General features: G+C 42.3%; 1 protein-coding gene across 1 annotated transcript; it reads right to left on the reverse strand.

Moving 5' to 3' along the window:
* Positions 1-13,368: 13,368 nt before the first annotated feature.
* Positions 13,369-26,556, reverse strand: PDGFA (platelet-derived growth factor alpha polypeptide; the record flags this gene model as incomplete). The annotated part of the gene is made up of 4 exons (XM_010159854.1): positions 13,369-13,612; positions 16,533-16,659; positions 24,113-24,300; positions 26,452-26,556. Coding segments are annotated over 4 exons (431 nt in total), but the record flags the coding sequence as incomplete, so codon positions are not given.
* Between the last annotated feature and the right edge of the window lie 958 nt (positions 26,557-27,514).

Here is a 27,514-nt window from a genome sequence, read left to right on the forward strand (position 1 = left end):
GCCACGGCTCCCTGCTGTCCCCCCCTCCTGCTATTCTTTCTCCTCCCTCCCCCCACCCCTTGGATTTTCAAAAGCTCTTTAGTGTTTCCATCAAAGGCTTTTACCATTCACCCTCCCTTCTGGTGCCTGCCTTCCACCTGTCTATCCATCACAGCCCTAACCCAGGTCTTTTCTCTTTTTCCTCCCTCTGCTATTTTTCACGCGGTGGGATTTGTTTATAAGCTTCTGTATTACCTAAGCTTGAGGGGAGGAGGCTGCGGGGAGAAAAGTGAGAAAGCAGGATTAAGCAGTAATAATTCAGCTCCATTGCATTTCCATCTGAACGGTCATAAAATGTGCAAATCCTGTTCCTGGGAATTTCATGTCAGAGGCCTTCCCTGCCATTGCCCTTCCCGTGCCCCCTCTCTCCCTCTCACGCTAAAAACAAGCATCAGGAAAGATGCTTGTAACTCCACGGACACCAAAGCCACGACGTGTGTGCCAGCGGGGGGAAGGCTCCTATCAGCACGTGTGCCAGGCAGATGCTGCAGATGTGGCCGTCAGCTACAGACTGGGGGTGGGAGGCAGCAGGGATTGAATCTGGCAGGAAAACAGGAGTAAGCAGGGAAAGGCCGTTTAATACAACAGCTCCCAACACCACCAGCTATCATTAATTAGCCTGGGTAAAAAGTAAAAATAAGGGCACTTCCCAGGCTTGTTCGCTCTCTAAGAAAATTATGCAGAAAGCAGATGTGATTCAGGCCTCATCAGCTTGAAGCATTTCTGTCTCCTTTTTAGCTCATCTACCATTGCAAGGCACCAAAGTAGACACAGGCCAGCTTTCTAGATCCCCGAGATCCACCAACAAGCCATCTTTGATCAAACTGCAAGACAGAAGAAGGACTCCTGTCATACAGAGGCCAGTGAAGGTTTGTCATTGATCCAAGTGGAGGTCAACTCAGCTGGAGGTGGCCTCTGTGCACCCTTCTACCTGGACAAACGCAGTCGGAACAGCAAGTCGTGCTACAAACGGAGTGTCCCTTAACCTGTCCCCAACCCTAGTGAGCCCAGAAATCTTTTCTTGGTGGAACCTCATGTCATGCCTGCTGACCCTGTCCACAGCCGACAGCTTTCTTCCACTTATGGACACATCTCGGAGATACTGGGGATCACCCAACAGGTAGCACATGTCAAAATAAGTTCCTTTGATTGATATTTATTGATTTTAAATAATATGAGAAGAGATTGAATTGGTTACCCATCAGCAGCAGCTCAGTTTGTAGTCTGGCAACTTCTTGGACAGTCTGACCATACATGTGACAACACAAAATAAATTTCACTTCCTTGCAGTAGCAGTTTGCTATAAATTCAGTCCATCAAGGATTTATAGTTCTAGCAGCAGTGGGATATATGAAATGAGAAGCCCTTTCATCCTTAAACTGCTCTGCAGTCTGGTTGAGATGATGAAAGTCATTGTTTGTAAGGCCAGAGGAGAGCAGGAGTTCATTCAGCCAGTTTGGCTGTGTTAGGAGGAGGCGTGCAAATTGGGTCCAAAGACGACAGGAGGCCCAGAGAAACAGCAGCCCTTGGTTTTGCAGAACAGTCAAGAAGAAATCCTTAACGATGTTAGCCTTGCTTTGCAGGCTGGAGGGGAGCAGTATTTCCATCAACTAAATGATCTCAACTCTTTGGCTTCCCTGAGGGCACTGAAACAGGACAGACTGTGATCCCTCACCAGTCACTCTCAGATGTTTGTGCTCTTCCCACCCACCAGCAGCCTCCAACCTGAGCATGTCTTTGGCACAGCAGGTGGTATCCTTAATCCCATGGAGGGCCAGCCCCAAGCGAAGATTAGCAGAAGAATTTGTTTTCATTAAAATCCAACCTACCATTACCATCCTATCTGATGGCTCGGCTTTAAAACGCGCATGTCCAGCTATTCTAGCAGCTCAGTTTCTGCAGGGAAAGGGCAGTTCAGCAACCTGCCTCTTCACTTTCTGATGTCTTTCTTTTTATCAACAAGTAACCAAGACAGACACAGGGAGGAATGTTAAATACACCTCCTCCTGGAGAATTTTGCCAGCAAGGTCAATGGGAATTGAGATTTCGACTTTATTATGTTTCTTTTGACCTTGGAACTGGTCTGATTTTCCTCCCAGAGAATTTTTTTTATGGGCCCCGTGGAAAAAAAAAAACCACCCAAAAACAAACCAAACAACCCACACCAAACAAAACAACACAACAGAAAGAGACACACAAATAAACACTACTGCACACAGGAAAAATACAAACCTTAGCACCATGCACTCCCCTCATTATTAGACAAAGGTTGGGAAGGGTTCACAAGTGTAAAATGCTCATGTGAATTATGAGATTACTGCTCAGTTTTCTTTCAAGTCGTGGGCTGGAAACAGATGGTGGCTTGTAGCATTTATGACGGCACAACATGTTACTGCAAGCCTAGCCATCTCTCTTTCTCTCTCCTCAAAAATGCAGCTGCAAGGAAAGTTGTGGAAAATCACATTAATAGCATTAAAAGTCTCTTCCACCACACAGTTTTCCAGCCCTTCATCCCTGGCCAGCACATGGACAGAGCCATCTTGTCTCCCAGCAAGAATACTCTTCTAATCCCTGTCCTGAATAGTTACCACTGACTGGCTTATTTAACGGCTAGTTAAAATGTGGGGTTTGTTAGCACCGCAAAAAAGCCTCCAGAACAGAGGTCCTTAAGGCCAGAGCAGATGCCATGTGACCCCAAGCACTCCATAAGCGAAACACTCAGAAAGAAGCAATCAGACTGCCCTTCAGCTGTTTATTATTTAAACATTCAGTTCAGGCCAAGCAGGTTGATTTATAAACAGAAAGACAGATAGAACATTTGCAAAAGCATCTTTGTGACTTAGGAGTCCAAATCTCACATTCAAGCATGTGTAGAAACTTTCACAAGGACAAACATCCCCTGATTTCCAGTAAGACAGCCTTCCAGTGACCACAACTTTAGAAGTATCTGGGTGCCTAAGGACTCAAAGAACAACTAACCTGATATTTAAGTATCTTGCCTGTATTGAGGAAGAAAATGCTGAAGCTTCACCACCCATTTGCTTCAGTCCTGATGGAAATGCCTTGCCGCCTAAAGTATGTTCAAATATGTTCTCAAACGGAGAACAGCAAGGTAACGAGCACACATGCAACATACTGCATGTGACAGAGATGCACCAACAGCGGCTGGTGTTACCCGGGGGACAGCACATCTGGACTTGAAACCATGAGCTGAGCCTGAGGCACAACCCCTCAACTCTCTAGTCACTGTCAAGGGGCCTGCTTACACCAGGGAACTCTTTAAATAGTAGAAAACTGTTCCTTGTCATCTGTAGGATCTCTGGGTGCTCTACAAATATGAAATATTCCTGTTTCACAACACTTCTGAGAGCATCAACTCACTAGCAGCAAATCCAGTAGCTTGGGATTCAGGCCCTTGCCTAAAACCAGGATTTTAGGATTACTTCTTCAGTTGAGTTAATTAAAAGCCTGTCAAATACTAATTTTCCAGACAAGTGTCACTGGCAAATCTGAGTATCCATGTTGCTATTCTCACTTTGGGGGTCTCACTAGCTGACTGAGAACATCAGCACCAACTTCACCATGATCACCCTCCGTCATTCAAACGTGTCCCTGCCGCCCTCCCTGCAGCCAGACACGTGCAGTGCAGTGCTGCTGCCGCCCAGGGTGCCGAACAGGGCAACTGAAAACAAGACAGACTTGTACCATTCCCTTTATCACCTTGCACAGCTAGACCAGGAAGCTGCTACAGAAATTCAACAGTGTATACACGTGGAACTTTAAAAAGCCTTTTCCCAGAGGTAGAATCTTTCCAGGTGCTATGACCAGACACATGCACTGCCTATCTACCCTAACTGCAAAAGCTCCAAGACCTTTCCTCTAAGATACAGAAGGTAGCACTTTTTTTTATTTTGGAAACATCATGCTGCAGAATTCATTAGTATCCTATGCAACAATGTCCTTCCTGTAAGTAATGAGCCATAAAGTGTATTAGAAGTTTCCATTTGTGCTTTTATCTTTTCCTGTTCTAGCCTGAAAACCCTTCTGAAGTTGCTCAAAGTGTTCTTCATGTATGCTTGTTTTAGGAAGTACCAGATCACTACTGGCAAACTTCTCCTTAATTAAGCAACATAAAGGAATCAAGATGATGTGATCTGCTTAATTTTCCACCTTTTTAAGGTACTATTATAAGATTTTCTTTTCACTTGCCTTAGAAAAGAAACAGGCTGAAGAAAGTAAGAGACCTTAGAGGCCCAGAGAGGGCAGACATTGCTATGGACCTTCTACTGGAGCTGAGCTTGCTGGTAGAAAGCCACTGAATAGTTAACACTTTCCCTCAATACTATGGAATAGTTTATTGAAAGGCTGAAGACCAATTCTGAAACTAGCATCACTCCAGGCAATGCATAAGGGACTAATCTTACACGGTGTTAGGACAGTAGGCGCTTCAGGCCTCAGCCCAGCAAGCCAACTCAGATCATGCGTAACTTGAAGCACAAGTAACTTCAAAGAAAAGATCTCACATGCCTGAAGTTCAGCTTTGCACTGACTCTCTTGCTGAATCACAACTTAGGGGAATGCAGTGAGCTAATGGGAAGCATTTGGACTTGCTAACCCCAGCTGCAAGGTCCCAAACCCCCCCATCAGAATGCAGACATGGCTTAACCATTTTGGATCAGTCAGCAGGGTCTTCACAACAAATGGATACAAGCTGTTAGGCACGTTCTTCTGACACATGTAAGAGAAACAGGTATCCTTGAATAAATAGTGACTATTTGATTTAAAAACAGCAATTATGGCAATCAGTAAAGTACGCAAGCTGAGCATTAACCTGCAGGACTCATGCATGGCCTGTTAAAGAAACCACTCCCATCTGTGATAAACTGCTTCTGTCACTTTTGCTGTGGAAACCCACTGCGGTCAAGGGAGAATTCAGATCCTGGAAGACGTATTTGAGTAGCTTTCTGGCTCGAAGGAGACCTCTGAGCAGCTTATTTTACTGTGGGTGTGTCTGGACCAAGAAGGGTCTTCACTCCCAAGTGTATGAGCGCAGAGCCCCCAGTCTGCATGGGAATCTTGCTGCCAAGTAGATACCAGGTCTCCTGAACCACGCCATGCAGCATGAGACCCTCCCCTGCATGAGGGACGTATAGCCAGCAGGGAAACATCAGTCCTCAAGGCAAGGGGGAAAGGGAGAAACGGCCGTGCGGGCTGGCAGCCAGGGAGGTGCATCGTCAGGCAGGACGGTTTGAGCACAAGGAGGTGCATCTTGGCTTCCCTGAAGTGCTGCAGCATCCCTCCCTCCTTCTCTGGTCCCACACAGCAGGCACAGCCAGGCAACAGGCTCCGGTAGAAGAGGACTCAGATTGGAAAATCTGGCCTCCTGAAACTTCCCTGGTCTTCAGCTTAAACCAGCACCACCTTTGTATGGAAAAGACATGTAAAACCAAAGTGCTATGGAAAAGGTGAAGCGTGGCTGGAGTCAGGAGGACTCGCCATCTGCCACGTCAGGCTGTCCCAGCAGTGAACAGGGCATGCAACAGGCACTTGAAAAGTCGCTGCTGGGAAACACCTAGACCGAACAGCAGAAAGCTAAGCTTTCCGGCTGAGTGCCCTCGGTCCAAGTCAGCCCCTCGGCAGAATATGGCCAAAGCAGGTTTGAAGCCAACTGAGGTTTATTGAAAGTCTTGTAAAAATGAGTTAAAATTGGATGCCCAAATCCCTAAGATTGCTGAAAAAAAATCACAGCCAGGGATGTCCAGCAATTCTGGAGGGCTCTTGATACTTCACTGAGGTCTGCAAGTTTGAATTCATCCCCAAAGGGAGCTGAGGCCGCTTAGCACTTCACCCACAGGCCGTCTGTGAACACAGTCTTCTTTCTTGTGGTCAAACAGGGGATTTCTTGAATTTATGTCTTGCTTCTCCCCTTGTGAGCAAACAAAACAATTTCTATGAGTAATTCTACCCGCTAATTGCCAAGGAAAAGTCTGGTAACAAATGCTTTGCATTTTTGACAGGTCAGAGGCTTCCCTAAACAAAGTTGCTGTTTTATGTTTTGTAACAGCACATGTTTGCATCCGGGGACTTCAGCGAATTCCAGTGTGGATGAGTCTCTGTGGGAAATTGCTCTTCCAGATTCTCTTAACTGCTCCAGGAAATGAGTCTATTTTTACAACAACACTAAACGGCAAAATATGAAACCATTATCTGCTTCGTGGCAAGAGTTTCGGGTCAATTCTCAGGTAACTGTCATCTCCAGTGAGGTCAATGGAGTTGTAGCTATTTATGCCAGTCAGTGATCTGGCCAATTATGTAATTGGTTGATCAGTTACTAGAACACAGAACTACCATCAGCCTAAGGAGTGTCCCATTTTCATACGTCTCAAAGTTCATCCAAGCCCTGATGTATCGATAAGTGAAATATTCAAGTTTTATGGTCTGTAAAGATGATCATTAACTGCTGAAAGATTTAAGCATGAACATTTTCTACTAACACCTACTCTGTCACTGAATGATCATTATATGTAGCACCTTTCCTGGATTCTTTTCTCACTTGCCAAATAAACCAGAGTGGGATTTTCAGATGTGCCTAAAGTGCTTTTCTACCACTTATTTGTGATTGCTTTCAAGAATCAAGATCTTTTCAAAATACCCAGGTATTTCAAGCACTAGGGGCTCGACTGCCAATCTGGGTGCTTCTGGTTTTTGCACACCTGATCCTAACAGCTACTCTCAGTTTCAAAGATGGACAGTAAAACCAGTTGCCTTCACTCTGCAGAATCAAAGATAGTACATGGAGGCCAAAACACCATGTCTGATCTTGGGAAGACAAGTGTGCAACACTTGTTACAAACTTGGCTCCTTATTTCCCTGTTTGAGGGACTACTCTGGCCTTCACCTGTGGGTTTCTTTCCTGTTGAAGCACACAAGTCCGTCTTTCTTTATCTAAGATCCTGGAAGGCATTTCGCATGCACAAGTATCAGTCCAAACAGAAATGTTTAGAAGGTAGAAACCCAAACCAAGTCAGATCTGATGGCCTGCTAATGAGTCAAATACAATAATAACTGAATTACCCTCTAGGGGAAGAAATTACAGTGGAAGAATGTGACACTGAAACCTTCAGTGACAGAAATTCTATCACAAGGATGCTGACAGAATTTTATCTATTGAATAGGACTAAGAGTCAGCACTTCCTTAGTTTCAGGTTGGAAACTACGCATTCTTGACTTTACACCCAACTGTAAAGCTCACCAAATGCCACTCGAGACTAGCATACAGAAAACAAACTTAGAGACAATATCTAAGGAAAACAGTACCTAACCTATGACTTGTTCTTTGCTTTACAACTGTGATTGCAGGCCCCACCTCACAGTCATATGCCATGATAATAGGTAGCAGTTCAACGAGAACCAGCCATAGCTTTTTACGTGTTGTAGTGATTCTGAGCTGCTTCAGCACATAATTTAGCCTGATGCAGCAAATAATTAGAATGACTGAAGAGACAGGTAACATTCTACAACTGAAAAATTAATAATCCAGCTTTGGATCTTGTCCACTTTAATTTCTAATTCCTTTCTTCTCCCCTAAACGAAAAGTTGCCAATTTTCACATGAAATTTGCTTTCATTATTTTTTCCCATCTTAACTTTGTCCATTATGGGTATGACTCTAAGTTTTCAAATTATACTTTCCGAGGCACCCAAACAAATAATCTTAAATGGACTCACTGGCATTAGTAATTGCAGTCCTGAATCCATCCACACCAGGAAAGTACTTTCCCAAAAAAAAGAACATGTATGTATTTCAAAATGGCAACCACCATGGGAGTAGTAGAGGGGAATTCTCCCAGCTGCTTTTCTAGTTGTATATTCTAGTCTTGTTACTTTATCTTCGGGGTTGCTTACAACATACTTCACCACTCTCAGAGCATGAAGACACCCATCCCACAACTGGGATCCTGTGTCAGGAAGGCACACCCTACTTGGAGTAATAAAGCATCAACTCTGCTCCATTTGCCTGAGGCCATTGGGATGTTTGTCCAAAGTTATGAGCATGCTTAGGCACTAGTTTGAAGAAGGGCAAACACAGGCACCTCTTAAAGTGCCTTTCCACATTAGGGCCTGGGAAAAAAATTCAGGATTGGGCCCAAGATAAAAACAGTTCCCCTAGGAAATGTTACCCACACCATAAAAGGAATGAATGGCACTGAACTGAAGGGGAGTACAATTAAAATTGTCTACTGAATTTTTGTAAATTCCCATAAAATCTGAGTCCCGATTTGCTCTGTGTATAATTTTCACTGTAAGTCACGAAAGGTTGACTCCTTAGAGATGCAGGAAATTACTAGCTCATGATAGCATAACAGGCTGCATAACTGCATGGGCAGACACCTGGATTTTGACCAGTCACTACATCCTCTGATGATACAGCAGTGGTTTTTGATCATGTATCCGATGCACAGTAATTAGGCAAAACGACTTACCCTCAATCTTTTCAGTATTTAGCTCTAAGGGTGCAAGGATTCATTCTTGAAAAGGGAAGATGGTCGTGTGATTTAGGGCACTGGATGAGCACTCAGATCTGAGTCCTATCCCTGGTTCTGCCATAGCCTTGCTGTGTGACCTTGCACAGTCATTTCTCCATGCCTCGGTCTCGCCTAAAATGGGATAACAATAGTTCTTTATTTCAGAGGAGATACGAGTACAAACCAGTTCAAGGCTGTGCCAGAGAGATGCTACAGCAAAAATGTGGGAAAACACACAGCAATTAAAGGGAATAATAAATACAGAACATAGGCTGATTTTTGAGGAATGCAACACTGATAGGCTTTTCTCTGTTACCTGAAACTAAATCAAACTTAAGTGGGATACTTATGGGTTTAAACAATTTTTTATCTGAACGTTTCTGAGATCTGCTAGTATTAGAAGCTGCCTATTAGAAACACCAAGAAAATTACTTCACTGAAAACCTCCCTGTTGTTTCTGTTCTAATGAAATCACGATTTCCAGCCCAAAAGAGGGTCAGATAAATATTCAGAATAAGATTTTTATAGCCATGGAAGGGGCCTACAAACATGATTTCCTTCAATTTACAGTAAAATATGCACACACAAATCTGAGGTAGCTCTGAAACTTCCATCTTTGCTTTTGGGTACACTTTCAAATTAAATTATAAACAGGGCCACTGATCTTAATTGAACTGTCAGACGTCTGGAATAGCTTCAATGCCGCTACTCCAGAGTTCAACTGTTGCTGGAATTGGACAGAGCTTTAGCAGGGAGTCTTCAGTAATGAGTATTTTTCCAAATGCAAAGATGAATCTTTTTCTCTCCACCAACACGTGTCTATATAACAGCATTTGTCTTTCATGTGGGGGTCAGTTATGGGCCTGTCGGCCTGAGAGACAGAATCTCAGGGCACATGCCTAGATAAAGCTATTGATTTGGAGATAAACAGATCAAAGGCTGTTCTGTGAGGCAGGAGGGGAGAAAACAGATATATGATGAGACAGATCCTAGGAAGGGAAAATCATTTTTGAGAGACAGAAGCAGAGGAATGGGAAAGTCAGCAGAGAATAGCTAGAAAGTAGACTGCAGAAAGGCAACACGGACCCAAGGAGGACAGCCAAGAGAACCTCGTAGCTGGAATGCTGAAGCCCGCTGGAGGGAGGAGACCCATGAGATGCTGTTCCAAGCAGAGTAAAAAGCCTAAGCTCAAAGACACAGAAGTGCTGCAGCTGCCTAGGAACCTCCAGGGCTGGAGACGAGCAAGTGCCTGTAGTCACCACGCACTAATAAAGCGGATGCCAAGCAGGACGGAGGACAGGAGAAAAGGAAAGCAAGCTGGCACGTAATCCTTGGTATCACTCAACAAAAGCAACTGGAGGGCAGCTCTGGAAAGATGAAGCACAGAATTAAACGTAATGACTTGACTAGAGAATCAGTGATCATGCACCGTATTATAACACGGAGATTGTTTTCGGGCAGTCCCCTACACATACACTTTCTGACCAGAAAAAAATCCCAAAAAAGACAAAATCAGACCAACAACTTCTCAGTCTCTGGACAGCAGAAGCAACTGCAGTATGTAAAACAGAAAAAAGTTTTATCCCCAAATCTCTACCTCGTATGTGCAAGGACAAAATCGACAATGATTGCATGGAAATGTGACGTACAACAACTGTCATTTCAGCTCTTTCATTAAGTCCCCTCCTAGCCCCCCACCCCACAAATTACAGAGCTGTCAATCAGGTATCTTGTGGTTCCAACTGCTCACACCCTTCACTGTAACACACCAAATGCAGCACTTTAAAAGTCCAGATGGAGTCCACCTCCAGTAGACAGCGGAAGAAGATATGACACAGCATTCACAAATGCACAGAGAACTGTTTAATTTACAGCCACAATGGTGAAACAAACCATTTCAGAGCTTGGACATTCAAAGTTAAGTCTGACACCCATTCTTATATTCACTTATTGTGCTTAAGTATTAGAGAACACAGGATTACATTAACAGTACACGACAATCTGAGATCCCGGCTGGACCGAGCAGTGAAAGGGATGAGCAAGAATGAGGGACCAGCCCCTCAAGTGGTGTAAGCTGGTACAGCTCCATTGCAGGCAACGGAGTGATGGTGATTTACACCAGCTGAGGATATGGCCCTTGAAATGTCCAACTTAACTTTGAATTAACATCTCCTGTGTCACAACCTTTAACGCTCTTGTTCCTTCTGGTTGTATCTGCTGCTTTGAAGAAGGACTAATACCATAGCCTGCAATATTCCCAAGGCTGGCGGGTAATCTCTCAGCTGGACTACAGGAAGTGATGCTCATGTCGTGACACTACTCCTCGTATTTTAAAAAAGGTGGACTGGATCCTCATCTGATGTAAATTAGCTTAGGGGCAGCTGAAGTCAAAAACATTTGCCAATTTATACTAGCTGAGAATATAGCCCTGAGATTTTTGTGTTTGCTGCTGCGTGCCGTATAAACACTGTGCTTGAGAACAAAGACTCATGTGCATTTCACTCCTGTTAACAAAATTCACTTGAGACTACAGGTCTCAAACAAACAGCTACTGGAAAAGGCTCCATTCAAGTCTTCATTCTCTCCTGGTTTTCTGAGTTTGGCATAACACTTTTATTTGCTGGCACCAATAAAATGCATGCCTTTCAGTCTGCTTTTTTCCAAGACTTTACTAGAGGGCCAGACTCACTGACGATGTAAATCAGCAACTCCCTTACACTGGGTGGAGTTACTCCAGGAAAGCTGGCCCTCAGATCCGAATGCAACCTTCTTATGCCAGTGCGACCACAGGCTTCTCAAAAAGTTGTTTTGCAAACTATTCCACTTAAGTGACTCTGACATCCTTTCATACCTGCACAGTGTCTGAGTGGGTCACATAATGCTTTTCATCTACAGGATTTTAATGGATATATGTTTTTTTTCATTAGATATCTTTCAGACAAAAAAGGAACGGAGCAACATTATTGGCATCCCACTGAAACATAAATATATAAATTACATTTTATACACTTTTTTAAACGCAGACACATACATTCATGTGCATAACATTGTGAACAGTACACTTAGTGGAAAACAAGCACAGACAATCTTAGATAAATGTATTTCCAGTTTAGGTGCTCAACAAATACACTGGGAAAATGGTCACAAAATAGAACGGTGACTAACTCTATCTCTGCATTAGCATCTGAAGCCAATAATGCCTGTTAGCTAACATTGCTTTGTTTGGTTGAAATTGGACATGGCTACAGGAACAGAAGGGGAATGTCTGAACTATATTTAAAGAAATGGAAAAGTTAACAATCTCTCTTTTCTTGGTTCAAGATTCTACAGTTCATTCACAACTGAAGGTATTTTTTATTTGAGTGGAACCACTGTCTTCAAGACAAACTTTTTTGTCGATCCAAACTAAGACAACTCTTTCATCTCTTTGCGGATGTTTCACAAATAAAAGAATCCAGTAGTTCATTTTACATATCCAATGTGATGATCCAAATAAAACAAAGGGTACATAATCCAAACTACTGGGGTGGGGCAGTGATTTTGGCCAAGTGAGTAGCCATGTCACATCTGGCACAGCCCTACATTTCCAAAGCAGTACAGAAGGATTTAGCCATGTGGCTCCCACAGCAATCCATGGGGAACTGAACATCTAATCCTTTGGCACTTTGAAAACATAGGAGCTGGCGCCAGAGTATTTTATCTGCCCTGCTATAGTTAAAATAGATTTTGATGTTATTTGGGCTATTCTACTACAAAAATATGACCACAAAATGCTTTTTTTTCTTTTTTTTTCTTTTTTTTCTTTTTTTGGTTCAAGAAAACATAGCAGGCTTTCTCAGGTATATAAAACTGTTAATTTTTAGATAAAAATACAAACTTCACCTTTACAAAAACACATATTTCTGTTGAATACACATAAAGCATAACATTTTACCAAAAATAAAGAATTTTAGGTTTTGTTCAAATATTTGCAGCAAGGTAGTTCCCATGCCACCATGACATTGTACAATGCAGATACAAGAATTTGTACATTTCACACAGCTCCAACATGTGAAATAAAAGTATCTGTATACTGATAAGAATGACAATTGCTAACACAATATCACTAGTAGGCAACTGGCATAAGTCTTAAAGGAAAAACAAAAAAAAAGGATTTTTGCATGTATATCCTGTGATTTGTTTACGCACATCTCTCTTTTTTTTCTCTTTTTCTTTTATGTAATGCTTTAAATTATGGGGGAGGTTGGGGAACATAAACCAAGAAACGTCTAGAAAATTATGCATAGGTATACCATTTTTATTTTAATACATCTCATTAGTTTGCATCCCACTAGGAGAAATACCATAACGTTTTGTGTTTTGCTTATTGTTATACCAGTCTCTTATACGTGTTATTGGCAAATGTAGTCCAAGAGATAATAAAAAGCTAGGCAAAGAGTAAAAAGAAAACTTAATAATCACTTTATGGTGTAAAAAAAAAAAAAAAAATCCACTTAAGGCTCCCCAGAAGGTTTTTTTGTATAGACTTTAAAACACCACCAAGCAAGGATGTATTGTTCTATAGTGTTTGCGTGGCATTTGATCGTTTCATACATTCCTGCTTTTTTTGTGCCTTAAGTCCACCAGTGTCCATCCATCTTCATCAAGAACGCAGGCACATTTCTTGACGTAAAGCACCGTTGACTGCTCTGACAGAAATCCACTATTCACTTAGATTTTTGTCATGTTTTTGAGTACTTTTGGTATCCTCCATTCACTGAACTGTCTTTTTTTTTTTCTGTTTTTCTTTCTTTTTTTTTCTTTTTTGGACAGGGAAGCTTCCTATTGTTTCACAGAGTGCTACAATACTTGCTTTGATGTCACATTAAACAAATGTACATTGTCTCTTTGTTCTCATTAAGTGTTCTTTTGAGCCAGTTTTTCACACAGGAGAACAAATAAAGTATACAGTCAATAAGCACCATACATAGTAGGTTCAGGAATGTAACAAACCATGTACATCCATGTCCCAGAGAGAAGTTTTTTTTCTAGCTTATTTTCACCTTACATCTGCAGGAGAGAAAAAAGATACAATAACTCTATGATTAGAATCAAAGGTCCTATCCTCTAAGTAGATGACTTAAAAAAAAAAACTTTTCTGCATGAAGAGTCACTAACCTGGGACAAGAAGTTCTAAATGCTGTTTTGATTGAGTTTACATGCTGACTTTTAAAGTTGAATTTTAGAAAATCTTTGCTTCTATCATACTACTCCCAATAAATACCTGTTAATCTGAAACAGGATATCAAGTTTAGCATTCTTTAGAAACGGTACATCAGTATAAATGAAAACTGCCATTGGGAGTTTATGTGCAAAAATAGGTGCTTGAAATTAAATTCACCATGTGTTAGGTACAGACACTGCAAAATCCAAATCATTCCCGCTCCAAATACTAGCAACAATTGCAAGTGCTGCAGCTTACATAATTTCAAGTAATTAAGAAATAGAAATTACGTATTTAATTTGGAAGGTGTATCGCCATCATCATACATTGCTAATATGCTGGCCAAAGGATTTCAGTCATTTTTGCATTGAGAGGGTGTTAGTTTTTCACTACACTGAGAACCTCATGAATTTTGATGACTGTCATCATCCTACTGAGACTGAATGGACCAAAAAAAAAAAAAAAAAAAAAATCTCAATAAGTCAGTGTAAGTAACACAGAGCCCTGCAACACCAATAAAAGGTGTTTCTAAGCATCTTCCTTGTCAGGTCAGCAGATCATCAAATCGTCTCAGGTGCATGTACAATCAATCCCAGTTCAAGCCAAACCATGGGTTTGATGGTCATGCATATCATAGTATTTGCTGTATGTACACTCAATGTTTTACAGCCAATGACTGGAAACACCACTATTTGTAACCTGGCAATTCATTCATGCATTATTACATGATGCTTTGACCTCAGAAATCAATAATAATGAAACAAAAGCAGAGGCAATGGAACCTGAGATTTCAGAAGCTGAAGTATTAGAACCCTCAAAAAAAAAAAAAAAAAAGAAACAAAAAAGGCAAGAAAAGGAAGTAGCTCAAGAATGTAAGATGCTGATGGTGATGTGGAGCTTAAAGGAAAAATACCAGCAGGTAGAATTATCAAAGCCAATCAAATCTAATCTCTTTGCAGCCTTGAGGTAGCAAGTGTCAAGATTTTGAACAGTGATTAAGTTGAAGTGATGATATTTGATTAAGTTTTCCAGTACTTGTGCTATTAGGGTGTTCAGCATACAGGTCCTACCTGAATATCAAATAGTTCCAGTAGGTTTTATGTTGGTTTTAACTTTTTTCGTTTCCGTTTTTTACCTGATTCCCTAGGCCTTCCTGTTAACATAAGGGCAGGGCTGGTAAAAAGCCCTAAGGTAATACATTTTGTTGAACACTGAAGTAATAAATACTCAAACCGTTTACATTTCAAAGAAATCTCATTATCCTTTGCATTAAAGTAATAACTTTATAACGTCTGATTTGACATTCCGTTTACAAAGTAATTATACAAAAGTAAAGAAATAATAAACGAAGTTGGCATTGCATACGTCATTTCCAAGATCCATGTATAATTACTGTTACCATGCAGTATTCAACATTTGCTTTCAGCTCTGTAGTTAAGCTATTTTCAGCTCACCATCCACTTGCTGGTACAAGTTTTGTTCCTATCAGTAATTAAATCCTAGAAATCTATATTTTTCCATGACAACTCTACCCCATTATTCGCACACATCAAAAAGAAAAGTCTCCATCTTGAAATCTTAACTGCTTAGTCTTTGGCAATTAAAGACATTTTGGAAAACTGAAATTGATCTAATGAAACTTTTTCCAAATAGAAGACATAGGAAAAAATATCAAACCATATACACATAAAAATAACCATTTTAAATGTGGTTTTGTCTACTCATAACTCAACCTATTTTCAGCTAAAACACTCAGCTCAGATTTTAAACTGATGTCCAATAAAGTCACAGCAGAGGCCTAACTTTGCTTTTATACAAATTCTAATTCTTCTTCTCTGTACATAGCAACTGAAGTTTACATTCACTCAGACCAGATTTATGTCTCCATGCTGGATGGAGACAGCACAGAGAGCCCTTCCTTACCCAGCCACCTACAAAATCCATCACCCCTGGGCAACCTTCCTCCTATATTTACCTGCTCTTCACTAACCCCAATTTTGGGCTGGATCTACTGCACCCTTAAGTCCCCAGCAGAGGCGCAAAACAAACTTCTGAGGCTGCCTTCAACCAAAATCAGACGAAAGGGAGGTGTCCTTTCTACCGTAGTGGGTTTCCTGAATATGTGGCAAGTTCTGCATTGATTGCACCCTATTAAAAAGATCTGAGCTAATGATTTTAGTTGGTTTCATGAAAGTCAGATTGAAAGTAAATATTTTTCCCCATAAATCTTTCCCCATGGTAACTTCAATATTGTCTTGATAAGGCAAACTTAGGTTTCACATGTCAACTGGCAATAAATTCTTGTAAGAAAACAACAGGAATGGGCAATGCTGTTTCAAAACTCCTTAGTCTTGAATAACGAATTTATCCCTAAGCGCTTTACATTCATTTCATTAATATCTTCCCCAAGGTCAAGTAAATCTCAGCCTCAGCTTTGTCTCCACAAAGTCTAAAGAAATTTTGCAACAGATTCACCAATAAGCTGCAACGTAACAACTTTTAACTTAGTTAAGCAAGACCTGAATACTATTGGACATTTACATTTATTTAAAGGCTAACCTAATGAGAATTGATACACTTGAAACTTCCAATCCAGAAGCTTTATACAGCACAAACTGTCCCTAGTTTTGCATCTTCACCACACAGAGAAGTAGCTGGGAGCTTCTACTGAGTTCACTGGAAGCAGTCTGCTTTACATTCTTTACTAATATAAAAATAAGGTCCATATGAAATCAGCAGTAATGCAAAAATAAAAGGAAAACATACCAGTTTCTTCTTCTCTATAATCTGAATTAGTATTTGATGATGTACAGGTGCATTCCATATGCTCTTCTAATCTCACCAGAACTTCTTTTAATTTTGGCTTTTTTCTAACATATTCCACTTTTGCCACCTATAAAATACGACGAGGTATGTACTGAGACACATTAACATAGTTATAGTTCAGAACTGAAGACAGATAACTATATACCTCTATTTTTAACAGGGTAGCCAAACCCATATAGAATGTTAACATACTAATCACCTTTTATCTTAATTGAGCATCGTGTAACTATTTATTGCACAGACTATTTGTTTATTCAAGTTCAGCAGTTTGAAACAATTTTCTTTTCCCCCAAGAGATTAAACAATTTCCCATTCACTTTTGTTTGAAGTTTTAAGCAACTCGTTTTTCACATATATCACAATAAACTTCTACTCGGATTCAAATCTGTGGTTGTTCTTGCAGCCTACCACTTTTAGCATGATCTTCTGCACACGTACTTAAGATGAAAGCTAAGAGTGAAGGCATTAGGCTGGTTTATAATACATTTTATGATTTACAAACTTGTGTCTCCGGAGCCTTCTGAAAGTAAAGTGTCAACTCTACAAAACCAGGATCTGAATTATCAGCTTAGAAAGCAGCCATCTCAACCCTACTCGCTTCTTGCTATGACCTGGGACTTGTCTACAAGAGCTCCCATGCATTGTTTTTAGGTCCAAGGGAACTACCACCCACAAACTGTATCCAGCCTCTGGCTTTATTACGGACAGCTAGTAGGTATGCTATTTCTCTTCAGCCCATCCAACTGCACTGCTCCACTTTGGGCCAAAGCACTGGCATCCATGGAAAAAAGAAGAAATCTGGAGGGCAAGGTGAGGATGGGGGAAGGAGCACGCTGGAGAAGCTCTGGCTACATGCCGGTCCCATCTGAAGGAAACCGATGCAGAAGAGGAGGTTGGGGTGGGGGCATACTGAAAATGAGGACATCCTGACCAACTCGGTACCAGCAGCCAGGAGAGGCAGAACAGCGCCGGGGACAGGAACGCTGCAGTGCTGGTGTGCTGAAATGGACCGTGGGATGCTGGGTACTGACTTGTGCTGAGTCTAACAGGCACCATGGTCTTGGCCGCGCAAGGGAATACGGCATAATGTGGGCAAAAAGAGTGCTAGACGGTGTGCAAGGGGCCAGTGTTTGGTTTACAATTGTGTTAAACACTGCACGAGTAGGTGATAATCATTTGCTTGCAATGGAAATCACTGGAATTAATCCACAGCATCTCAGTCCTTCTAATGATTTATCTACCATTCGACAAAAGGGGGCTGCAGTGTGTCTGTCCCAGCAAACAAGACAACTACACAGTACAAGTGTGCATTATGAACAGGACAGATGAGAGCAGGACAAGAGAGGGTGGTTGTCTGTTACACGACAAAGCCATAAAGTCTGACCCAACCAAAAGCTCCAGTTACTACCAAACAAAGCATCCACAATTACACTACTACATTCTGGCAATGGTTTACTGGTGTGTTTGGTGGGGATTTAATGCTCCAAATCAGCCTTCACACCATGAAGATCATTCCCTGGCACTCCTAATACTGGAACAACAGTGTCACAAAATTAGAGTGGTGGCTGGAAAAAACCATCACGTTCCCAGTTCCCAGAAACACTCTCCTGGCTCTGTGGACACAAGCTACCAAGGACCCCTGAATGACAGAAACTAGAGCAGAATCCTGGCCTTATTAAAGTCAACGGGAGATCTGCCATTGGTTTCATGGAGCGAGGAGTTCAGACCTACATTTTAGTCACCACCTCTTCTATCAACAAGATCTGGAGACGATTTTCATTTAGCCAGCAAACAAAAGTTGCAGAGAGACAGATGCAATAACTGAAGTGTGCACATTAAAAGGTATCTTCCAGAACTGTCAGATCTCCATATAAACAGATTAAGAACGCGCCATGAGCTACAAGAGGGCTTTTGCTGAAATACTAACTAAGCACACTAAGCAGTGTGTTTCAAAATCTTCTAGCAAAACCCAACTCCACCGAGCTCTTGAACGCAAAGATTTGAAAAATGTATGGTACAACTGAGTCATGTGGCAACAAAGGATGACTAATCCTTAAAATCAACCAAAACAAACAGTAATTAAAACACCTCCATCATCAGAGACAAAGAAAGAGACCCAGCAATCATGAAACAGCTTTCAGATCTGCCACGCTTATTACAGCTGTTAGAATAAACCAGTCTTACTAAAACTTACACGCAACAAAAATAAACTGTAATCAAGCTTTTTAAAGCCTGTCCTTGTTTTGGTTTGTTTTCCAAACCGAAAAATACACGCAGTTCCTGTGGCCATGTGGTATTAAACAACAGGAAAAAAAAAAAATAGGATCATAATGAATTTATGCAGCAATTTAAAGCTGTTTTTTACTGTGTTGTAGTCAGAATACAACCCAGCATAGGTTCCACTGCCCTACTTCATGCTACACAAGTGGAAGGAATGTGGTTTTGTAACATGTTGCAAATATTCAAACTGAAGCAGCACGAACCAGATAAATTGCTGTGCTTGTGACATCTGTTATACCTGCTGCCACGCAGGATCTGTGACTACTGCTAATCTGAAATGATAAAGGTTGCAGGTCCGATTTTTTCAGTGGGTATAAACGGGGATACCTGTGCTAACAGGTTTTTTTCTTCTTTGTATTTTTCTCCCTGGTGTTTATCTTGTACAGTTACTCTCAATTGTATTACCAAATGCTTTGAGATGATCAGTCCTCAACAAACCAACATCAGTTTCTTTTACTTGTCTCTAACACAACAAAACTCAAAAACCATGGCAACCCCAAATCCTCCAAACCCACAAAATATCACTATATAAGAACTCTCTAAGAGAAAGACAGTGAAATAACTGACTAGCTTAGTTAAAGGGCCTATCTAGGTACTACCCTGCACTACGGTGTGGCAGCTAAGTAAAAATGAAAATAAAATCTGATGAAAATATGTGGCCTAATGGAAATATCATGGGAACACCTTTTCTAGAGCTTCTCCAGAAGAGATGAAATCAGGGAGTAATAACATAAAAAACACGAGACTGTAGGCAGAACTGTGCGAAACACCTCTAGCACAAAGCCAAAATTTATGAAGGGTAGAACTTGCAAGAGCAATCTCAGTGCAGAAAATTCCTCATAACAGCAAAACTGATGTGGCTGATAGTTAAATACAGGATGGGGAATAAAAAAAACCCCACACACAAATGAAGCACTTATTTCTTCCATATTAAAATAAATGTGTGCTGATACGATGCAGGGAAAAACCTGCCTTCACTTTGCAACTGTGACCTTTACAGCCCTCAGGTCTGTGAGGAAGACACAGTCCACAGGGCATAAGGGCACCAGAGGAACTGCGCAGGGGTGAGGGATCCTGCGGAGCCCAGGCCGCAGCATGGCCGACGCGTGTGCCTCCCCAGCACAGCCGAGATGGGATGGCGCCTCAGAGCCTGGCAGCCACCCATCCCACAACACCCAGTAGGGACATTTCCAGGGAACTCCTCAGGCAAAAACTCTTCCTAAGAAAAGCCTCGTGCATAGTTACTAAGGGTGGGGTAGGGAGTTTTCCCGGCAGGGAAGGGAGGCCCAGGGGTGCACGTCCAGTTGGCGCACAAGGGAGGGCGGCCCTGCCACAGCTCCAACGACCGGGGAGTGGCCCTGACAGAGAGAAGCCCCGTCACAGCCCCGGGCAGGCCCCGAGGGGGTGGGAAACCCTGCCACGACACTCCCAGTCGCACGGGAAGCTGAAGCAGCCGCAGGACACACTGGGAAGGTGTCAGGGGGACAGTAAGGAGAATCCAAGCTGGAGGAGGGGCCTGGGGTGAAAACCAGAGAGAGAGCCGACCTGGGGGAGAATGGCTGAGGTGAGGCCTCTACGTCCTTTCTGCAGGTCGGAGCAGCCAAGCCTTGTCCTCTGTCAGACAACTTGCAAAGAGAGGCCTCCTCTGATGCTCTGGGGGCACCTCTCTGGTTTTCAGTCTTGCCTTCACCTATATTGGGGCTTCCCTTGTTTCTCCCATTCTTAAATGGATCTGTGATACCCGTCAGCTGGTCCTGCCTGCAGCTCCCACCATGTGCTGGCAATAATCTCCAGTTAAGCCACAGCTAAAAATCAAAGTGCTGCAGAAAAAAGGTTCTTAAACCTGCAAACATTACACACAGCCACTTTACCTACACATGCAATTTATTCTGCAAGGCCTTTTTAACCTCTTCAGAGACTGGGTAGCTCTTCTGAAAGACTCATTTTGAAATCCTGCATTTTTCTTCATCTCTCTTAGAAATGTCTCTGAACAACTCCCGGATGACAGCTGAGGAGCTGCTCCTGCATTCCTTCCTTTCTAGCTTCTTTTCTCTGCATCTTTCCCTCACATTAATTTACTGTAAGAATACACTAGGTTAACTTTCCCCAAATCAGCTCAACATTGAATATTCAGAAATGGCTAAAGCTACGGCTCAGGGCCAAGCAGAAGGCAAAGCTGAGATAGATGGACTGATACAGCTTTTGTTTCTTAGTTTGGAAATGAGCACTGCTGCAAACAACTGTAATACTCAGCTTGGCTATTCAAAATTAGCACTATAGGCAGGGCATTGCTCTATAATATTCACTGTTTTTTGCTGCCATGACCAAATACATGAAGAATGTCATGCTCAGCATTATGAGAAATCTCTTGGGAAGACTAATTTCAGAAACCCTCCAAATACATTATGGTCTGGTAGTTGGTAAACACCTGATCTCGCTGCGCAGAACCAACAGAATCTGCAGTTGTCCCTGAAATGCTTTTGCAGACAGGAGCAAATACATGTGTAATAGACACCAACACTCCTAACTCACCAATCCTGTCACCATTACTCTATCAGGAGAGAAATACAATTCTTTCCTTCCTATCAAAGAGCAACTTTCAACCAGCTTACTTACTTCAGTCCAATTTTTGCAGTACTGTACAGGTAGAGCCTTCTGAATAGAGATGTCTTTAGGACCAGGCTGTGCTCTCGCAGGCTCACTGTTACAGTGCAGGGCAAACCTACCTTTTACAAACTCCACCCCATGAAAGGGAAACCTTAGAGGACCCGTTTCGGGGAAGCTATGCCACCAACACCCCTGGCTTGGAGCCTCCTTACAGCTCCAATTCCACAAGTCCATTAACGGTACTTCACTGACCAAGGCGGAGTGAAAGCGAAGTAAGGACAACCCCAAACCCTAAAGCCTTTGAATCATGTTCCCAAGAAAGGAATCCCCAGTACAAGCACCTCCGCTGCTCCTCCCACACCACCACATCTGTCTTTTAACCTTGACTACAGTGGCCCTCAGTAAGACAAAGAAAACACCCTTTGCTTTCGCCTGTTGGATGATGCAAACCCACTTGCTGACCTTTCTGGGTGAACATTTTTCTAGTGTGAACGGGCCAGCTATGATCTCACTACCTTGTCAATGAAGAGGAAGTGGGGAAAGCCTTTTCAATGTTTAATCAAAAGAGGGCTTTTATGCAGTCTGACATCAGGGGAAAACACAAGAGGCTTTCCAACCGCACTGCAGGAACAGCTGAGAAGGCTCTCCAAAACCTCTCCCCCTACCTTTCCAGCGACCCTCACTCTGGGCCAGCTACTTAATGGTATGAGCAGACATTCAGCTCTGAATGTAGGATTGGCAAAAGGCTCATAAAACCATCAATTATATCAAAGCTACAAGAGGATCTGACTCTGGAGGGCATAAATATGGATTCTGTTCAGAGATTTCTGGTGTGACAGTGGGGTCAGCCTACAACCTTTACAATGAACATCCTGTTCCTGCTTGACCTCTTGTCCTTTTTTTTCCCCTTCTACTTAATGACTCTTTGGAGCAGTCTTGGAGCTTGAGGAAAAAAATAAAAGTCCTCCAAAGCTGGCTGACATATATTGATACTGCTGGTGGCAATATATTTACACAGCCACAAAAAGCAGCTGCTCAACTGCGCCTACTTTCAGCTTGCGCCCTACTAAAATGAATGCAAATCTAAAAGCACTAAAACCGTATCCACAGACTGAATGAGAAACTAAGATCTCTAACGTGGTGGTGCGCTGGGGAAGCAGCCCCAGCAATGACATCCCGCAAAGCTGCTGCCAGTGGTGGAGTTGGCAGCTTTTAGGGAACCCTCGGTCTCCCCAGCAGCAGGGGACTTCACCAGCCAAACCTCTCCATGCCTATAACCTTCCCCATTGCTGCAGAGGTAGGAAGCAAGCACGGGGTTGCAATGTCACACACAAGTACCAACAGCAAGTTCACAATACACAGCTGAACTTTTTGTTTGGTGTCTCCAGCTGCTTTGTATGTACTAGTTCCTAAGCAGAATTAGCTGGAAGCTGTATCAAACCCAGAGGCAACAGCACTAGATATTATAACCGAGGCACTTTGCTCCTACTTTGAATGGCGTAGAATTGTAGTGCTTCAACTTCCACAGCCTGTTTTTAGTCCTCATATAATCACTGATCCCAATTTTTTCTTTATTTTAAATTGTTTCTGCAAAGTGTATCCCCTCAAAGAAGGGCAGCAAGCAAGTGTAAAGTACAGTTATTTAAAGACAGAGAAAATCTGTTCAGATGTTTCTCCTGCTTATTTGAGTGCGAAAACGTTTTTCAGATGTTCAGAAACGGTCACACCAGACGTCTCTGAACAGATGCATGCTGGTATGCAACACAATGAACTGACTTAGGTGCCGTATTCTGTCTTTAGGATGTACAGCGCTACGTGGGTTAACAGTACCCTTCTCAGTAAGAAATCTGTCACAAGTACAGTGATCAGTACGTTGTGCCGGGCAATTTTATGTTCAAGAATGTGTTGGGTTTTTTTTAAATTCTGCTCTTAAAATACTCAGGGCAACAAGAACACAGAGTCTTAACAATATAAATGCTAAGTGTAAGACTAATCTCCTACACGCAGATGTAAACCAACATTACTTGTTTAAATACTGATAAAAATTAGAACACAGTGAAGCCGAATGAACATAAGAAATATTTCACGTAGTATTTACTGGAAAATTGCAACAGGGATTTTGTCTAATGAGTAAATACAGCATGAAGCCGTTGAGTCTTCTATCCCTGGGGTAAGATAATTTGAAACACATTTTTTCAGATCAAAAGTGTTATGTTGTCAAATATAAAAGCCCAATTTAGGCTGCATAATATTTAATTAAGAAAACAGCATTCCATACTGTGATTTATTTATTTTTTTAAGTCCAATGCCCCTTGAGTCATTTTATCTTCTTAAGATTTGTACTGTGCAAGATCATGGGAAAGACACAATCAACTTTATTTTCATTACAAAAGAAGAAAAACCTAAAGGGAATCCTGTGAAAATCAAATCCAAACGCAGATTTCCCAATGATCACGTAACTTGAAAAGGCCATCTGCTCACTCCAAACAGAGAGGAGCATTGTATCGTATCTGATCCTTCGGCTATGAGGATGGATAATAAAGATCCAGGTCACAGCGAACAGCCACGAGAATACCTGGGGGTTCGGACTTAAGAGGACCCGCTAAGGGCTCTGCAGCCCCCATTGTGCTCACCTTGACACTTCTGTGATGTATCCGCGATGGTTGGCATTTCACGCTGCTGGTGTTGCAACAGCCAGTGCAACGTTTCACCTCCACGCAGGGTGGCCATATCAGGAAGTTGGCAGAGGTGGGATCAATCTGACTCCGAGGTATCTCATATATAACTGTCCGTGTCTTGCAGACAGCCGGGATGGCTTCCTCTGCGAACACAAGAAATTCACACTTCCAGGTGAGCAGCTGCTCTCACCTCAGAGCACCCAGACACTTTACACCATGGATTTATGGTACAGCCTTAGCTGGTGGGCTGAGACGATGTTCTCAGTTCCAATGACAAGTCAGTGCTGAGTACTGTCTGCCTACCACTAAACTGTGTGTGCTTGCCGAGAGAGAAGCTTGACTCACTCCCAAAAGCCCAGCCCTAAAATGAAGGTTCACAATGGCCTGGCTCCCAACAATGCTCAGAGCACGTACCAGTAGATAAGACAATTCTGCCTCTTCAGAAGTGACAGCAAGCCTGGGGCTTCTCCGGATTAGATGATCCTCTAATACAGCCTCACAGCCACTGCCTAACAGCTGTTATTTTACAACGCTGGGGCCATCACTGCACACACGTATTATCACACAAACATGCAGTACCTGGCAGGTACCATCACAGAAGTGGCATCGAGGATATTTATATCACACCCAAATTGGCTGAGCTGGGAAACCACCTGCGCCAGCTTGAAACTTCTCAGTCTTGGGTTTCCAATTCCAAAACTTAAACATCCCCTCATCAGGGGCTCCGGTCCATCTGCCATCCCAAAGGGCAGCTGCCATTTTTTTGAATGAAGTTATCAAAGCCCTGTGTATGATGGGTTTTATTTAATTAGGTAGTCCTTGAATGAGGCAAAACCACAAGCGTAGCACGACCGAAGAACCTGCAGTGTAATTTTCAGCCAAGCCAACACCCTGCTGGGCTCAGGAAGGTGAGCTTGCAGACAACTGTTTCAGCCACATGAGGATCAGAAAGAGCAGCTCTGTGCTACAGCATGATGCTGCCATGAACAATCCACACCATGCATCGTTCTCAGCCTCGGGACTGCCCTTCTAAGAAGTCAAGCTGACAAGTCAGAATGGTCCAGAAAAATAACAATTGCAGGGACAACTTGTTTGATGGTAACTTCTCGAGCAGGCAGCTTGGATTTTTTTTGCCTTACAGTGGAAGCAGCGATAGCTTTGGATTAGATGTGTCAGGGAACTGGAATACTGCCTGCACTTCTTCGGTTACTTCTGAAGTACAAGAAGTTCAGGCCTAGCCTGTGCCTGCAACATGAAAATCTAGGCTTAGTTTTGGAAGAGATGCGTTTCAGTCAGCTAAATAGAGTGAAAATTATTCTTCTCAATCCTCAATGCCATGAACTCAAGAAAATTAACGGATCCAATACTGCAAGATAGCTGGCAACTCCTGCGAGTTATTGAGCATATCCAGTTCCCACTGACTTTTATGGGGAGGCATTCAACACCTTGCAGAGTAAGGTGCCAAGTGTAGCAGACTGTTTCAGAACCGCTGTTCTCTAGAGGCATTCAATGTGACGAGCACGCTTGCCAATTCACACTGCAAATCCACGCTGACAGCATGCTGTGCTATCTACTGCGTACCACCACCGCTTAAAGTACACATAGATTGACTCTGAATTACCCATTACAGGTAAGATTATGGCTCTTTTCCAGTCAAACGGAATGGTAAAACGCTCAGACCTAATCAGATGAACAAGCACCGCATACAAATCCTATTCTAAAATTCATTAACATCTCTTTTAAGTCTATATTTGGGCTTTGCTGGATCACCATCATTATTGTTTAATAAGGAAAAAAATCCCCTGTAAATGTGCCTGGTGGCCTACGCAATGATGGAAATCAGTGCCCCAGCGTTTTAGTCAATGGCTTTTAATTTTTTGGATAAACTGTTTTTTTCTTTTGAATAAAGAGTCAAGCTGTTTCCTTTTGTAGAGCTTCTGTACTGAAAACTCTACCAACTGTTGATGTTTTTTAAAGCACACTGCTGTAGTTGTTCCCCACACTATGAATTATACATCGAATATCACAGCATTTTCTAACCAAGGTCTAGCTTTCTAACATGCTGCAACAAGAAAGTGAATGTAAAGAATTTGTGCTTGTCTGTCTCCTATGGACATCCTCCAGAAGACAGCTTCTCAGGCAACGGCTCGTTTTGTGCAAAAGGAAAGGCAGAGACTAGAAGTGGGTTTCTTTCCTTTGTGCACGTCGCATTTTTCCAGCGAAATGTCCTGCTTGGCTGACCAAAAGCACCCCCTCCGTTTTTACTCCCTAAGCACAAATAACTTGTTTCTTACCAATGCTTCTTTTTCTGCGAATGGGCACAGGACGATTCTCTTGCACATGTTTAGCAGAATGAACACTATAAGATCTCAAGTTTGTTTCTGAAACATCATCATATCCTAAAACAGGAAACAAAATATTAAACCTCAGCTATGTTATTCGCATCATCCTTGCTACAGTGCTGTTCTACACATATAAATCTGTGCTGTACATCTGCACGAGACCAAATCCTGCTGCAGTTAGTCTCATGTAACTCCTGTCAGTGCAATTGCAGGGGCACAAGGCAGGGAAGACACAGGCGTTAAATGTCACGTATAAGCATGCACAATTTAATTCCAATATCCATTCTACTGAAAGCCCCCAGAAACAGTGCACGCTCTGTGACGCAAAACCGTATCTGAAGTAAAACAGTTGCATTTTTATGTGAAAGGCGTAATAAAGCTTTTCTTACTGGAAAGGTGTAGAAATAAGAACAATAATATTTCACATGAAATGTTTCTTACAAGAAGGTTTTTTGGAACTTCTGGCACGAGGTTACAGTAGAAAATATGGTATTACACACCCAACAGCAACAATGCTGCCTCTGTAAATTTTCTCTTGCTTGGTTTTCAGGGCAGTACTAGGACAGAATCAAAAGCAAAAAAAGCAACTAGCATGGGTTTCCTTTTAGCCTCTCTGTTGCAGAACAAATCCCCTGTGAAGTATCCTAACCTTTGGAGGGGCATCTGAAGCTACTGCAAACTCTGGGACTGCATCCAGGCTTGTCTTGTTCCCTAAATAAGCCTACCACATGGGTTAAAGGGCCATGAGAAAAAGCAACGATGGAAAACTTGGCATTTCATTTATCATAAAAATACAACAAAATAACCGCTCCAGCTATTTGGTTTTGTTAAGTGAAGCAGTCCAGGTCGTGTCCCATTGCACTGGGGTTCTGAAAACGACAAGCACAATCTGCAAACAGGGGATCAGAAGATGTAAGCAAACTGAGGACTGCATACAGATTCCAGTACACCAAAACTCAGATTTTTAGCACTCTGCTGCTTGGAGTGCCCTCTCTAACACCACTGCAGAGTTTCA

This window comes from Eurypyga helias, unplaced genomic scaffold (assembly GCF_000690775.1).
Source record: "Eurypyga helias isolate BGI_N326 unplaced genomic scaffold, ASM69077v1 scaffold251, whole genome shotgun sequence".
NCBI classification, from domain to species: domain Eukaryota; kingdom Metazoa; phylum Chordata; class Aves; order Eurypygiformes; family Eurypygidae; genus Eurypyga; species Eurypyga helias.